The sequence below is a fragment of the Geospiza fortis genome, unplaced genomic scaffold, assembly GCF_000277835.1.
Source record: "Geospiza fortis unplaced genomic scaffold, GeoFor_1.0 scaffold55, whole genome shotgun sequence".
Taxonomy (NCBI): Eukaryota; Metazoa; Chordata; class Aves; order Passeriformes; family Thraupidae; genus Geospiza; species Geospiza fortis.
In genome coordinates this window covers 1,606,995-1,623,549 of record NW_005054308.1, presented here as the reverse complement: position 1 = coordinate 1,623,549, position 16,555 = coordinate 1,606,995, and the positions used below count along the sequence as shown (strand labels likewise).

General features: G+C 48.8%; 1 protein-coding gene across 2 annotated transcripts in view; it reads right to left on the bottom strand.

The window, feature by feature from the left end:
* The window catches only part of SEPTIN8 (septin 8), a 15,915-nt gene extending 3,051 nt beyond the window's left edge, over nucleotides 1–12,864 (bottom strand). Inside the window, exons 1-8 of one of the 2 annotated variants that reach the window (XM_031055160.1) lie at nucleotides 12,755–12,864; nucleotides 11,288–11,483; nucleotides 10,453–10,639; nucleotides 5,000–5,161; nucleotides 3,435–3,531; nucleotides 2,961–3,129; nucleotides 2,578–2,710; nucleotides 1,731–1,921 (exon numbers count right to left, since the gene is read on the bottom strand). In XM_031055160.1, coding sequence (XP_030911020.1) covers nucleotides 1,731–1,921; nucleotides 2,578–2,710; nucleotides 2,961–3,129; nucleotides 3,435–3,531; nucleotides 5,000–5,161; nucleotides 10,453–10,639; nucleotides 11,288–11,454 — 1,106 coding nt within the window. In that variant the 5' untranslated portion in view covers nucleotides 11,455–11,483; nucleotides 12,755–12,864. Of the gene's footprint in view, nucleotides 1–1,726; nucleotides 1,922–2,577; nucleotides 2,711–2,960; nucleotides 3,130–3,434; nucleotides 3,532–4,999; nucleotides 5,162–10,452; nucleotides 10,640–11,287; nucleotides 11,484–12,754 lie in introns of those variants that run through there. The other variant, XM_031055161.1, reaches the window with a different exon arrangement.
* Nucleotides 12,865–16,555: the final 3,691 nt, after the last annotated feature.

The window sequence follows — 16,555 nt, the reverse complement described above, 5'->3', positions numbered from 1 at the left end:
CAACTTCTGCAATTTTTCCATCAAAATTTTTTACTTATTAAAGCTACTAAGAACACTGCCTTGAACCAGGAGATGATAAAGAGTTCAACAAGCTCTCCTCAATATTTCACTTGAGCAGAAATCCCAAAACCCCACATTTTAAGCTACCTCACAGGTTTGAAAAGAAACAAAAACAAAACAAAACAAACAAAAACAAAACAAAACAAAAAAAAAAACCAAAAAAACCACCAAAAACAAAACCAAAAAGCAATCCAAAACCATCCTGGTGATGGGGCACCTCCTCTAGCTGTGCTCCAGAGCTAGAGCCCCCCTGCCCCAGCACCATGTGGGGTCCCCCAGTGCAGAGCCCAGGCTGTGGGTGCCCCTGGGATCTCTGCATGACACCGAGCTGCCTCCCAGCCCTGCCCCTGATCACAGCTCGTTCCTATTGCTATCCCGAAGAGGAAGAGCCCAGACTCACAGCTGGAGGTGGGCTACACCCAGCAAAGTGCCGGAAAACCTCTTCTGCTGCAGCCAGAAGGAGCAGAGGGGAAGCTGCAGCATTTCTTGGCCCATGTTCACAGTCCCTGCCTGCCCCTGGCATCACCTGCACAGGTTACCACTGTGCTCAGCTTCCCAAAGCAGTCCTGGGTCCAAGAAAGCCCTGGGATTCAGCTCCTAATTCAGACTATACGCTATTTTCAGGAAAGAATTTTACAAACCATTTAGACTCTGTGTGTGAGGTGGGCTGCAGCCAGAGCACGTTGAGCACTCTGCAGAAGAGAGAGCTTTGGTTTTAGCACCAGCAGATTTACATTCCAATGAAACACTCAAGTAATCTACCCCGTTATCTTCCACAGGAAGAAACAAATTGCTGGGATGTCAGTACACAGAATGAGCTCCTCTGGTGCTGCAGCTCGCAGCAGGGAATGACAGACCACAAGATCTCATCAGCAGTGAGACACTGAATGCTGTGCTGTCAAGCACAAACTAGGATGTTGCTACTCTTCATGGTCTTGTTTTCTTGCCATCATTAAGAGGCTCAGGGAGTTTGCCACCAGCCTGCTCTGGGTTTGACAGAATGCAGTTCTGACTCCTGAGCGCCTTTGTGCATGGGGAAGTAACAAAAAATGCTGCAGTAGCAGAATTACCAGTTTGCATGACAGTGCTCTATTTTGCTCCCTAGCCAGGGCTCCTTAGAGACTGGCTTGAATTGGAAGCAGGATAACCCCCCCCCTCCCCCCCCATGTTTTCTTTTTAAACCTGTTTGTCCCATTCCTGGTCTATCACTATACAATCAGGTGGCTGAAACACCAATATTTACATATCCCTGTTCCTGCTGGCTTCAGCAATGTCAATTAATGTGCAGCAAGCTAAGATAAGAACTCTGCCTTTAGGGGAAAAGAATTTTCCCGTAATCAGAACTGTGCCTTGGAGCCCCATTTCACAACCTGATTTGGCTGTCACAGAGGCAAAAGTGAACCCCATGGGCCCATCAGCCTTTAGAGAATGGCCCTAAATTACAAATCCCTCCCACCTCCAGCTGCCCAGGCTTCTCTGGGCAGGGCCTGGGCACAGGAGGGGCTCATCTCTCCTCTGCTTTAAGCAAAGAATCAGAAGGATGGGAGTTAGGATTCCAAAATCCCCTTTTCTCTGTATGATGTTTAAACAAGTGACCAAACATTAAAGCATGTGAGCAGACTCCCAGCTTTCCAGTGGCAGAGGAGGAAGACTCCAGTTCAGACACTTACTTTTTCCTGTCTTTGTCCTTCTTCAGTGGCTGCTGTGAGGTAGCCTGCAAGGATTGGGACTGCAAGGTTTCCACTGCCACTTTCCGCCTGTTGAAGGCATTCATCTCTTCCTCCAGCTCCTTCCTCTTCTCCTCCACCTTCCTTTTCTCTTCCTGGTGTATCCTTTTTAAGTGCTCAAACTTCTCATGCAGCTGGCAGGAGACAGACCCTCTGAGCATGGCATTCAGCTGGTTTTGGCTGTGTTCCCTGCCCCAGGAGCCCTGCCACACCTCCCACACAAATCCCACCACAGGGCCCAATCTGCTGGCAGAACACAGCACCCAGGGCCACCAAAAGCAGGGAAGACACAATAAATTCAGCTCTGTCTGACACCACACAGCAAACCAGAGGCAGCATGAACCCTGGAGATGAGCACAGGGGATTTTGGCTCTGCACAGGGGCTGGGGACATTGCGGGATCTTTTGTTCCTCACTAGTTCTGAGGATGGCCCATTTCATTCCTGCCCAGTCACAGCTGCTTCCTGAGGCCTCACACTGGGGACTCCACTGGACTCACTCTGACTGGGGACCCCAGCCCAGCTCCCCCCTTTACTCTGCTGTCCAGTGAGCCACAAGGGGATGCTCACCTAAACGTCCTGCCACTGGCTTTCTGTCCCCAGGCAGCAGCTGCATTTCCACGTGGCACAGGACAGGGAAGACAAGTTTCTGAGGCACCTAAACCAGTGATGTGTTTGTGCTTTGGCTGGTGAGCTTTGCTGGAATGTGCTTTCCAGGATTCATGCATTACCCAGACCCAGATTCCCTGCTGGCTGCAGTTTGGGTTCCTTGCAAATTTCTGGCACACCCACCTCTCTCTCCTTCTCCTTCAGCTCTGCCTCTGTCTCCTTGACTTTGTTAACAAACATTTGTCTCATTTCTTCCTCTTTCCTCTGGAGCTCACCCAAGAACTCTTTCCTTTTGGTCTCGTATGTTTCTTGGAGGCTGGAGAAGAAAGCAAATGAAATCCAGACTCTCTGGATGCTGCTGAGTTAGTGATGGGGAAATGCATGCCTGTCTGGGCTGTTGGAAAAACAGGCAGGGAAGGGAACATCCAAATCAGCTGCAAAGCTCAAACCCAGCGTTGGCATTTCCCAGCCTGGCACTGTAGATTTACCTACAAACCTCCCATTTTTTGGGGCTCTCAGTACCAAACCCTCACCCTAAACTGCTGCTAGATGTGAAGGCCACTCACCTGAAGGGCTGGCTGTCTGGATCTGTGTCCTTGAAGCCCATCTCCTCCAGCTTGCACCGGCGGTAGAGCTCGTAGTGGCGGGTGTGGGTCTGCTCCCGCAGGTCCTCCATGTTCACCCGGATCAGCATCTCCCTCAGCTTCACAAAGTCACAGTGACTCTCATTCTCCACTGACAGAGGGAAGGGACAGGTCAGCAAACTGCAGGTGTGGTGGGGGAACACAAGACACACATGACTGGCTCCAGATACTCATCCTGAGGAGCCTCTTGTCCTGCTCAGGGCACAACACAAGCCCTGGATGCAGGGAGTCCTGCTGACATTCCCACCTACTGTAGGAATGGCAACTCAAAGGAAAGACTGGCCACCCCACAAGGGCTCAGGGGACACCCCTGCACGGCTTGTCACAGGGCACCTTCATGCAGAGGTGCTGCTGAGGGCAGGGCTGGGAGGGTTTGGGGTGGGCTCGGCCCCTCACCTTGCACCACTCCCCAGGGGTACTGCCGAGCTCGCACCAGCTTGTTCCCGACCTTCACCTCCTCCGTGCTGCCGACCACAGCAAAGGGCAGATGAGCCTGAAACAGAGCCAGGGGCAGGGACTCAGTGCATGGGGTAACCCCCAGAGATCAGCCTGACCCTTAGCTCCCCCTCACCCAGGCACAGCAGCTGCTTCCCTGAGTCCCTTCTCTGAACCTGCCAATTTCTGACACTCAGAGCAATCTCTACAACAAACTGGGGTATTCTACAGAGGGTGGTGAGGGGCCACAGCAGAGCTTACCAGCAACACTTCTGGGCTGCACCAGCTGGGGAATATTGTAGGAACAGCATGGTCATTAGTGCTGCACTCCATCCCTCTGCCAGGCTGTACACACAGGGAGTGGGGCACTCCCTGCCCTGCTGAAAGGCAGGGACATCCCCACACAGCCCTGGCACAGCACAGAGTGTGTGGGCACTGCAGGGACATGGGCAGGATACAACATGTCCCCACTGCACAGCAGCAGGCTCTGGGAGGAACAGGACAACCCCTCGGGACTGAAAGGGAGGAGTGGGTGCTTCAGGAGGGTGAGGCTGACAAAGTCCTTCACTTTTAAAGGAAATGGAGCCAGAAGTGTGGAACTCATAGAGAAGTGGCCAAATATATTTTCATTGGAGGAAGGAAGGGGAAAAAAAAAAAGCCAAGCAAGCATGACTTCTGTTTTTCTCCCCAATACACACAGCTTGCAATTATTTAAGTAAGAGTGAATCCCCCAAGGTTTTCATGATTTCGGCAAAAAAGAACTATTAGAGTGAAAACATCTATCTAGTCCACCCAGAAACCAAATGGTGATTGAATTAAAAAAAAAAAAAAGGCAGGGGGAAGGGTGAAAGAAAAGACAAAGCATTTAATCAGAAACAGCTATGCAGGAAAACGGTCATTTTGATGAAAAAGCTACTTTTGATTTATAAAATTAACATGGAAACATTTCAGTTGTTTCTACTGCTGTAGCTGCACTCTGATTTGGGAGACAAGAAGCTTAAAAGCGTTTTTGCATGTGCTTCAGTCAGGTCTGAATTTGATCTCTGAATTTCAAAAAAGACAAAATAGAGATTAAAGATTTTTCTTCTTTACTTTAAATTGGGTTTTTTCTGTTCAGCCTCCTTAAGTCACAAGACTAACGTAAATCTTAACTGTCACATTTTATTCAAAGCTCCTTCTTCCTCAAATGTAAAGTAGCCTAAGAACAGACAGAATTAATTTTGAGGAAAGCATTTTTCAAAAATTCAATAAAATAAATTCTAGAGCTAAGTTTCTCCAGAGAGCCCCCAGATTAAACATGAGCCACATTTTAATTAATTCTGTATGCAACAGCCTTTGCCATCTGTGAGACCCACAGCTGGGCTTTCCAACAGCACCCAGCATCCCAGAAAACACTTTCTTTTCAAACCAGGACACGGATTCAGTGTCTGGACATTCCCAATGAAATTGCCCTTCAGGTGTGTTTTTGTGCAGCAATTGAACTGGTCAGGACTTTGGGCAGGGATGGGAGAGGCAGCGTTACCCACATTCATCACAGAGTTGATCTCAGCCACGGCCTCGTCGTCCGTGGGGAACTGGTAGATCTGCACCCCATTGCTGACCAGCTCGCTCATGATCTTGATCTTGAACTTGTGCAGCTCACTCTTGGAGATGGTGTCTGCTGAGGCAATGATGGGGATGATGTTCACCTAGAGCACAGGGCAGGAAGGAAGGAAGGAAGGACAAACACCCAGTGAGCAGCTGAGCCCGGGGGTGACCCAGATCCTGCCCCACTGGCTGTTCTACAGCTCCCAAAATCACCCTGGAGCTCTGCTTGCACAGGAGCTGCAGCCCAGCCCCGCTGAACACTAGAGGGAAGAGTTCTCCAGGACTCACTTGGCTACACGACTCCAGATAAACCACACAAGGAGCAAATCAAAGCCCTGCTCTCACTGTGTTTTGTACACAGTGTAGCTGTCACACCCGAGCTGTCACCCATCCGCCTGGCTGTGCTGACAGGATGTTTTACAAGACAAGCACAAGGGTGAAACACACATTGAGCTGATGTGAAGCCTGCCCGTGCTCAAGTGGAAAGAGCAGGTACTTCTCAGCAGCTGATGACCCTCCCCAAGGACTCCACGAGCTCCTGGTGAGGATCACAACTTGGCTGTGCCATGTGGGTTATACGGAGAAAGGGGCAGGGTGCCACACAGCAGACTTTTTCATTTTCATGCTGTTCTTGCTCAGCTTTGGTTTCACATCAGCCAGCAGTCACTATACCCCACACAACTTCATCCACCTGGGCTCAAAGCCACCCACCAGCTGCACAGTGAGGAGGTCTCCCTGTGCCCAGCACCCACCAAGATCAAAAGTAAACAAGAGCCACATCCCACATCCATCAGGAGTGATGGGGTTCATTACAGCCTCATGCATAAGAGAGCTACAGTGAGGCTGGATCTATCACAGGAACCTGCGCTAGACAATGCTGCTGTGCCCAGAAAAGCCACGTGTGATACTGAAACCGCTGCTTAAACAAACAGCAGAACTCATCTGTCTGAACAGCAGCCAAATTCACAGCAGTGACACACGAGAATTTAGACAAAAAAGGGGAAAGTCTGATTTGCCATCTAACATTTCCCTCCTGCCAATGCTTTTTGTCCTACAGAGCTGAAATTCACAGCAACCAGTTGGTTTCCAGTGGGTGCCCATTATTAAAATAAAAGACATTCCGTTCCCAGCACAAGTTCTTTGTAGGTCAGTGCTTTTTCCACACTTCTTGGGTTCTCCCTGCTCCCCCTCCCTGTCTCTGTCTAGTGGTTTAGCACTCACTAAACACAAAAGCATTTACTTACTCTGAATGAAAATAGTCTAAATTTACTCATTGCAAATGTATCTGAGAGAATAAATTCCTCTTTTTCTCAGGCACTGACCTGGACTCTTTCACCAAGGAGCACATCTCCCACAGAAAAGGCTGCCTGCTACTCCCCTGCTCAGCAGGTCCATGTCCTCACTGCAAAGGTAAAAGGGCCATGACCACAGCTGGGTGAATCCCTGAGCTGCTAAGACCTGAGGAGGCTTGGATTCACCATCTCCCACAGAAAAACGGTCAGCTCAGGGCTCACATTCCTTTGAAGTCAGCCCAAGCAACTTCCCCTTCTTTTTCCAAGGGATTCCAGTTCAGCCCTGCTCACAGCAACGCAGGGGTGCAGAGCCTGGAGCAGCTTTCTAGCAGCAGGGGAGACAGGCTCTGCTCTGTGGTCACCACTGTGGTCTCAGCACCACTCAAATCACAAACCCAGGCTGGCTGGAGTGCCCTCAACCAGATTTCTTGTATTTTGAAAAGGCAGCTCAGTGAACACCTTCTGACATGGAGCTCACAACACAAAGGTTTTTTACAAGTTGTGTTCCCAATAATCAACAGCCACATCAATACTGGGGAGGCATGGATATGGCATTTGAGTGTGTCCTAAGTCCAGAATGGGTTCATTCCATTCATTCCACTCTTTTTACACAAATAATGTTGATCTTGGATTGAAGGCAAAATCCTAGAGCAACATTCATGTATCTATGGTGGAAGAGCAATATTCTCGATCTGAAGATCTAGTAATAAAATCATGCCGTTGACTACTGGCATGTGAGCCCACTGAGTGTGACAGGGGGGCAGTGTCCCCTTGTCTGTCAGGCCATGTGCTGCAGGGCTTTGCTGGAGCTGGAATTATAACCAGAGGAAGCCTGTGCTCCAGACAGGACAGGGAGCTCCCATGCACACAGACAAAAATGCACCTCCTTCTCAAGTCTTTCTGACCAGAGTTGCTTCTCACCTCCAAAAATAAAACTTACAGGAACTTGTCATTTGGTAGAAAATAATTTTGCTGATGCAATAAGACTGTAGGCACTTCTGCCCTGTGAAACACAGCTGAATTTTTCCCTATCCCCAACCTGTTCCTGAATCAAAGCTGCAGTGAAGCCAACAGGCAAATCCTACTTTGGAAGCCAAAGAGCTGAGGCACAGGCTGCCTGAAGCATCCCCACCTGCCCAGGATGTGTCACTTCTCAGAGGGCAGGCACTCAGCCACAGCTCAAGCAGCACATGGTGACTGAAAACCATCCAGGACAAGCAGTGAGCTCCAGGCCCTTATGGCTGCACACGCTGCAGCACATTTCCCCGGACAGGGCTGGGTTTTAAATCAATAAATCACCTTCTCATCTGATACAAATGCACAATGATTTATCTCCTTTTCCCAGGTTAAACCCAGTGGAAAGTCTACACCTGTCAGGCCCTATGTGCTTCCCACTAGCAGCCAGCCAGCCAAATTCCACCTATCTACAACCACTTGTGAAGATGCTTCTGCTCCCTGGCTGTAACTAAATACCCCAGATAACAGCTGGCCATGAGCTCAGCCAAACAGATATTGTCTTACAGTACAATGGAAGATTTTGTTTACAAAACAGTTTTACCCAGAAGGGATTTCGTAGACTTTACACTAAAAGCAAGACTGGTTGTTGAAATTATCACAGAGCCAAAAGCCTGCCCAGGACCCCACATCCACACATCATGTCACTTGTGGGCTAAAGCAAAGGTGGAACTGAGCCACACAGTCCTACAAACTCCCTGTTAAACCAGTCCAGAGGCTGAGAGCAGTGCACAGCATTGCCTCTGATGTACCCTCCATCTCCACAGCTTCATTCTTGAACTGTAAAACAAGGGCCACACAAAGCTCTCAAGAACAATTTCAGGTGTGTTCAGGTGTGTCACTGTGATATTTTGTGAAAAATCCCTTTGCCAGGATTTTTTTTCCTGAGAAGCCTCAGAAAAGAAATGTAAACAATAATTATCTGATTGCTTGGAATGTGGTTGGTTGCTTACCAACAGGTGCATCTTTGATTGGTTCCATGTGAACTGTTTTAACTAACGACCAATCACATCCAGCTGTGTCTGACACTGAGTCTGTCACAAGTTTTTATTATTCATTCTTGTCTAGCCTTCTGATGTCTCCTTTCTATTTCTTTAATATAGTTTTAGTATATTATTTTCTTTTAATATAATATAAAATCACAAATAAATTAGCCTTCTGAGAACTTGGGAGTCAAATTCTCATCTCTCACCTCATCCTGGGGCCCACAGCACCACAACAATTAATAACCATACCAGTGTGCTCACACAGCAGCAGACACGAGCCAGTGCACATCACCTCTGCTCAGTGACCACTCACTGCTCCCACTGAGAGGCAGAACTGCCTGGGCTCTGCTGACATCCCCTTCACCCTGCCCACACAGCAGCACAAATGGTTCATCTGTAGTGGGAAAGGGGCACAGCACTGCACAACCCCTCAGGGAGTGCCTGGGAAGCGCTCCCATGTCCTGGGATGACACCGCTGCAGAAATGCAACATAAATCCCTGATGCCTAGAAAATATCAATGGGCTCCACTTGCTTATTCATTTCCATGTGCCCACTTGTGTGAGGCCACCACAGCATGAAATCCAGGATGTTCTCATGCTGTGGCAAGAAGGGAGATGAGAACAAAGGCGTAAAATGGCTCCAGAGAGGGTTATTAAAGTGGAAGTTTGGAAATATAAAAAGTCTGCCTGTGCACAAAGTTTTCATCTGTGCACAAGCACAAAGGATTTATTTTGGTACTACCAAAGGACCACATTAAAGGCAACCACAGGGAGATGTGAAAAGTAGGGAATGAGAAGGAAAGGAGAGAAAGGCTTTGTGGGACTACCAGCACCAAGGGGAATAGTGCAAAAGCTTTCTTCCAAAAATATTTCTGGGAATATGTAATGCTGGCACTGTACCAAGAGACAAAAGTTTATTAAGGGAAAGTTTTCGGATTCCTGATGAAGTCAGTGTAACAGCCAAAGCCACAAACAGCCCACTGCAAAAGGAGCCAGTGCCTGCTCTGGACTGGGGCCAAGGGAAAGCAGGCCATGAGCCCTAGGTGGCAAGGGCAAGCAGCAGGGCAAGCACAGGGGAACTCAACCCAGCAGCAAAGTCCAACAGAGCAGCATGTGAACAACAGTCAGAGGAGAGAGTGCTCCCTCAGTGCAATCCAGGGGATCCCCAGGTCCTGCAGGGTCCCACGCCTGTCTCTCTGCAGGCTGAACAGCACCTGCCACCTCAAAGGAACCACCCTGCTGCTAAAACAATACTCTGAGAGACAGAAAACCATTGAGAAGAAGAGATTCTGCTGCCACTAGTGACCTTTGAAGCCTCCTGCAGCTCTCCCTGGAAGCCAGCTGGAACACCCAAAACTGTCAGAAACTTGCTCCCAGCTGCAGGAACATAAGCAAGCAGTTGGTTAGATAACATCCTGCCCCCTAAGGCAGAACAGCTTATGCACAAAGAAAGAACCCCAGCAGACCCTCTTATCACCCCCTTTTAGGATTCCTATGACCATGAGAATTCCTCACCATATCTACACTTTAAGAAGATACTGTGATCTCCTATCCAGATCACTTGGCACTGCCAGCAGTGACAGCCCCCACACTTCCTGTGCACCAGCACACACAGCCAATGCTTCTCTCAGCCCTTGTCTCCTCAGCACTGACCACCAGCCTAGGACAACTGCAGTTTTGGGGGCTCTCAGCCCCTCTGCTCCTGCTGACAGGTCAGGACAGCAAAGGGGACTCAACAATTTAACTGCTGAAGCTGGAAGGCATCCTCACCTACACACCCAACAGAGCTGCAGCTGATGGCTCTGGTAAATATCAGCTAATCTGGGCGAGATTCTTACAGTAGAGGGACACTCTGGAATTTACACAACCAACAGGAAAACAGGCTTTCCCTGACATTCTTCAGGCAAGTCAGTGAGAAAACAAGCACAGGACCTCAGCAACCCCCAGGCCAGACAAAGCTTTACCAGAGTCCTAAGAATGGCTCAGCTGCCACGCAGGAAGGAGTCCAGCACTTGCACAGAAGGAACAAAACTTTCCACAGGACAATCAGCACCAACAGAAGCATTCCAGGAAGAGGGACTGTAGTCTCCAAGGCCCTACCTTGCTATCCAGCTTCTTCATTGTCACCAGGTCCAAGGACTTGAGCGAGTGCCCGGTGGGGGTGATGAAGTAGAGGCAGACGTGGATCCTCGTGTCGTGGTAGTTGAACAGAGACCGGCGGATTTTCAGCTCTTCTTGCAAATAATTTTCAAACTGCGTATCAATGTACTCTACGATTGGCCTGTAACTAAAACCATCCCATTAGCAAGCCAGCCACTGCAGCACAAATCTAGACTGTCTAAAGGCTGAAGGAATTCTCCTAGATGTTCCATGATATCACTAAAAACAAGTTATAAGACTCAAACAATTCAGCTTTGCAATGGGAAAAGTGCGGGGTTTGCACACAGACCTTATAATCCAAAGGTTGCTGGAGATTCTTGAGGCTGCACTGCAAAGTCTAAGGACAGTGGAGCACAGAAAGATGACTACTTCCCTATCTCAAACTTTGCCCAGATTTTAGGGCTCAGCCATCTGTCTGCAGCAATGCAACATGACCAAGGAGACACCTTGGGATCCCAGAAAGTCTTTACCTGGGGTTTGAACAAGATGTCTGTGTAGTTAAATGAGACCAGTTCAGAACAGATAATTCCTGACCCTGCTCTGAGGACAGCTGGTTAACAGCTCATGCTCCTGGAGGACAGCAATCTCTGCTGGAAAGACTTTCTGCCACCTGTCTTTCTGGCTGTTCACCCTCTACCCTTTGTCCCCAGAACCACTACAGGCAGCGACTCCTTTACCAGAGACACAGACACTTCTGCAGTGCTGCAAGGGGAACTGCAGGCAGTTGATGTCTAAGCACAAGGCAGACACACCGAGCAGATGGCACAAGACCTGCCTTTCGTCCTTATTGATCTGATCCCCAAATCCAACTGCATCCACGATGGTGAGCTTCAGGTGCACGTTGCTCTCCTGCAGGTCGTAGGTGCGCGGGCGCAGGCGCACGGCGCTCTCGTAGTGGCTGGCTTCCTCCGTCTCAAAGGTGGTGTTGAACAGGGTGTTCATCAGCGTGGACTTCCCAATGCCAGTCTCACCTGGGGAGGACAAACCAGCAGCTCACTGCAGTGGGAATCTGCCACTTCAAAGCACGTTAATTAGAGAACTGAATGACACTGTGGAAGGTCACCGCGAGTGGCTCGTGGACAGACATGTAATTGTCATATGGGTGTCACACAGACAGTGTCTGCCTTCCTGAAGGTCTCCCCCCATATTTAATGCAAACAGCACAGAGCACTTGGGGCTTGCCTCCCAGCATCACACAAAACACAGCAGCACAGCAAAGCACACTATTTTCCTTTCCATGACCCCTGACTTTGCCTGCACTAGAGAAGCTGTGCAGAGGACAATTTTAGTAGCCATTGAAGGACACCTGGGATGCATCACAAAAACTTCTGTCCCAGAATATTTGGCTGACAAGCTGTTTGTGAGCAGAAAGGCTTTGAACTGCTGCTCCTGGTAATGAAACAAGAGTGATATTCTCCAGTTTGGCCTAGAAGGAGCCTCATTTAAACTCCTTATTCACTCCTCATTTAAACTCCTTATTCACTACACACAGCCCTACTGGTCATGGGGGTGAAGAGAGGCAAAATCTGAGGAAATAACCTTCACTGCACAGTCTATAGCTGCTGTATTTCTGCTGGTCTAGCAGGTTACAATACTTCAGACCTCATACACCCTACAAGAACCAGCCAAAAAAGAAATTATGCTCATCTCATCACTGAAAGGAATTGGGCTCTAGTACTCCAGCCAGCATTGCCTGCTAGATTACATCAATACCAAAATTAAAAGCCAAGGATACAATAAGGTTATTTTAAAGTCAGTAAGGAATAGTCCCCCTCCCTTTCTAAGCACAGAGATGACCATGCTGGCACCTAGAAAGCACTGACTAGGCACAGCTCAGACACAAACCTCTTGTGCCCAGATTTGGGGTGCAGGCTCACACTCAGAAATAACCAAGTTACCAACAGCAGCTCCCACATAACCCATGGTGCATCTGACTGTATCTACCTAGACAGCATACCCAGCAAAAGCTGCTCATGCAGCCACCCCAGCTAGCATATGGAAACACTTAACTTGCTATATACAGCCTTCCTTTGATCCTTCCCATTGCAGAGCTATTGCAGCAGAGATGATGAGCAATAACCCACTGATTACAGAAATCCTCCTGGCTTGACTCAATGTGTTTCTTAAGAGTTTGGCATTTCTGACTTGCTGAAGTCACTGCCAAGGCTGGTGGCATAGCAGGACACTCAGTAAATGCTGGTCCCAGCCTCCCCCCGTGGCTGTTTGCAAGGACAGTGCTCACCCACACAGAGGATGTTGAAGCTGAAGCCTTGTGTGACAGACTTGCTGACCAGCTGATCAGGGAGGCTGTCGAAGCCCACATGGCCCCCCAGGGACAGGTTCCTCTTCTCTTCATTCTGCCAGGGAGAAGAAGCCAGATTAGCAAACTGCACTGAGATGGCAAATCAGGCTGATGAGACCAAGATCACCCACCCTCCTGGGCGCTGCAAAGCCCAGCAGTGCCCCTAAGGGCTTGTGTTTGGCACATCCCAGCACAAATCCCCCAACAGCCACCAACAACAGGAGAGGGTGTGAAATACTGATCTTCATGGGGAGCTGGGAGAACCAAGCTACCAGGCTCCAAAGTAAAGAAAACACCAGTGTGAGCTTCAACTACATGCAGCTGGGAGAGATTAGCAAAGGAAAACCTACCACGGTGTGTTTTAGCACTCATTTCTCTTCGACTTTTTTTTGGTATTTTATTTTCACAAACCCTCCAGCAGTGAATTCAGCTTGACAGACTGTGCATTTTTCCCTGAGTACTTGTCATTCCCCTTGCCATGGCCACAAGCAGTGAGGTTTGCTCGCTCAGCGCTGGGGGTGCCGCTGGCACAGGCAGGGCAAGGAACCCTCTTGCTCTGCCATCTGTGAGCACACAGCTTTCCTCTGTTCCTCTGCTGTTCCTGTTCCTGCCTCCCCCGTGTGCACTTTGCTCTCCCTTCTGTTCCCTCCCTCCCCCACAGAAGCTGATCACCTGTAGAGGCTTTGCTTAGGAACTAAGACAACAAAATCCGAGGAGACAGCGGCTCTGTGACCTGTGCTAGACAGAAAGGCAGAGCAGAGCAGACATAAAGTCCAGCAAAGAAGAGCTGACAGAAGAGTAATTTCTCTTTCTAGTGGCTAAAACCAGGAGATTTTGCAATTTCAACAGATGCACACCTCTCTGCACAACTAAGAAATGATGTCTGAACCCAGGGACCAGACCACCATCCCTGGAGCCCCTCAGGCTCTTACCCACCCATGGAAAAGCAAGGAGACAGGACTTCAGAGAATGAATTGTGATTAATTCACATTCACAATTTCTTTGGCAATTGATTGTTTTTCTTAACCACCAGCACACATAGAAAATGGGAATGGAAAAAATGTCTGCCCTTGGTTTGGCTCTGACTCTTCTGTCTGTTCCTGACAATTGGAATTTAATGTCCCAGCACTAAAACTGAGAGACAAGAGCATCCCTGAGAAGAGCTTAAGCTGCCTGTCAAAATTAAATGAAGTCAAGAGGAAAATAAATGATGTGATAAGCCTTGCCTCTGTGCCTGCAGTAAGGTTGCTAAACAAAACACAAACCTTTGTTCAACTGCATCTTGAGTCAAAGCCCCCTTTAGCTCTGCCTTTGGTAGAACAAATATTCTCAGTCTTGTAAAATATACCATTTAAATCACAAGAACAACCTGTGAACAGCTGAAACAACTTCCATGCCTCACACACAAACCTTCTGGCTGTTCCATTTAGCATTTTTTACCCACTTTCAGATTATTTTAGCCCAGTGCTCTCCCAAGTGACTCCCTGGACAAAAACACAATTGAATCAAAGCTGGGCTCCTGTGACCCATCCTATTCTGTCCAATCAGGATCAATCACACTCACTAACTTAGCAGAAAGAGCAATCATTTGAAGTTTCCATGTGTAACTGACGTCAGCAATTACAGTTTTGAGATGGTCAGAGTTCAGGTGAATTAAAAATAAAAACAGCCCCTAAGACAGGGAGATCCCCAAGGTTAACTCTCCTCCCTTCACCTGTCAGCACAGGGAGATGCTACAACTCAGACCCCAGGATACACAGGGTGTTTTAAAGGTGAATCTGTGTTGCTCCAGTCAGCTGAATGCTGAGCTGTGGATCTCACATGGGGTGGCACAACCACACTGGGAAGGGAACCTGGGACACGTGTGAGCTGGGCAGACTCAGAGCTGATGAGGTCTGGCTTTGCCCTGGAGGAAGAGGCTGGCACAAGGCACAGGAACCCACTGCAGGCACCAGCTGAGCTCAGGGGGCTTCCTCAGGCTCTCAGCCTCCACTCCTCATCGTCCCAGCACCTCGCAGAGCTCCAGCTCCCAGCTCTGCAATGCGGTGACAGCCGGGCAGGCTGTTCCCACAGAAAGGAACTGGGTTTGATGGTTACACTTTGTGTCTTTTCATTTTCAGCAATAAACAAAAACAAGCAAATAAAAACACAAACCAGAAGCCTGGAATGACATTTTGGATGGGAAATAAATAAAGGCTGCCGATGGCTATGATTGGGCTGAAAGTGCCTGAGGCTGGGAGGAGGTTTCCAGGCAACAGGCAGCACCACTGCTCGAGATTTTAAAATAGGCTCCAGCTCAGCAAGGCTGCATTTAAATAGGCTCCAGCCAGGCAAGGCTGCATTGAGAACTCAGTCATGCCTTGGCTGCAGGAAACCCAAATGCATCCACACGGGGCTTTTTCTCGTTTTTTTTTTGGCACTCAGTAGCTGTTCACTACAGGACAGGAATACACCTACTCAGAGCTGCTCACCATCTCTCAAAGCTGTTAAATCAATGAGCCAAACTTCAGTGGAATAATTTTTGCCAGTGACCTTGAAATGCAGTTTCCTTTATTTCTGTAAGCAGCAGAAATAACCTGGTTCAAGTTCAAGGCAGTGCTGATACCAAAGCAGAAAACCATTTGCTGTGCTTGCAGTGTGTTCAGCTGTCATTCAGCTCCAAAGGGATTTTGCTGTGTTAGGATAAACAATGGCAACAGCTGCTGGGAAGTAGGAAGGCTAGGAAAATAAAGAAAGAGGGGGAAAAGTTTTCACTGTTTTATTCTTTCTCTCCAATCCATTGAGCCTGGAAACCTGACAGCCTTGTGAATACAACCACTGCTCACCTGTGGAGTTTGGTGTGAGGACCTGTGCTGGAGAGGAGCCTCCCCACACCCTGAATCAGCATCCCCAGATGACCAGCCTTTCTGGCCAGCCCCCACGTGCCAGGGTGGCCCAAGGACAGCTTGAAAGTTCACCTGCCAGTGAAGGCAAGGTCACACTCCAAATAGAACCCCTTCCAGCAGAAGCCAGCCTGCCACACTCAGCATAAATAATCAATCCAGAACACAAATGCTGCAATAAATGAGGGCAGCACTAATGCAGTAATGTAGGGGGGTTTGTTTTAAACAAAAGCTAAGGATTTCAGTAGAGCTTTCTCCATACTTTTGGCAGCAATGAGAGTGCCTTGCAGGACAGGAGCTGGGCAGGTCATATGGCAGAGCCAGCTGGGATCAGCCAGGGCAGAGCCAGGCAGGATCACAGCCCTGCCCTTTCCAGTTGCACTGCTCCCTGCATGCTCCTACCCTCCTCAGCACTCAGTGTGAGCCAGGCCCCTCCATCTCACAGCCTGCAGAGACAACTCTGCTGCTTCTTACCAGGCAGGACCCCATCCTGGGGCTGCAAACCACCACGAGGCAGCCAACCTTTCTTGAAGCCCATTTCACCATGGCACAACGTGATAATTAAGAGTCTGCAATGGCTCCAGGTGGGAACTCTAACCTCAAATAGCAACTGCAGGCCTGACCATCCCTTCTTGGGTCACTAATAACATCCTATAATGGGGCAGCTGCCAGGGCTCTACTTGCAGGCTTTGAACATGCTCTTCAAAGATTTCTGTGCCTTGAGCTGATCTTCAGACTTGAAGCAGAGAGCCAAGGGGATAAATCATATTTTGAATCTGGAATTTTGTGGGAAATGAAAGATTCATCATAAAGTCAGAGCAGAACTTAAGTGTTTTCAAATCCTAAGTCCTTACGTTTT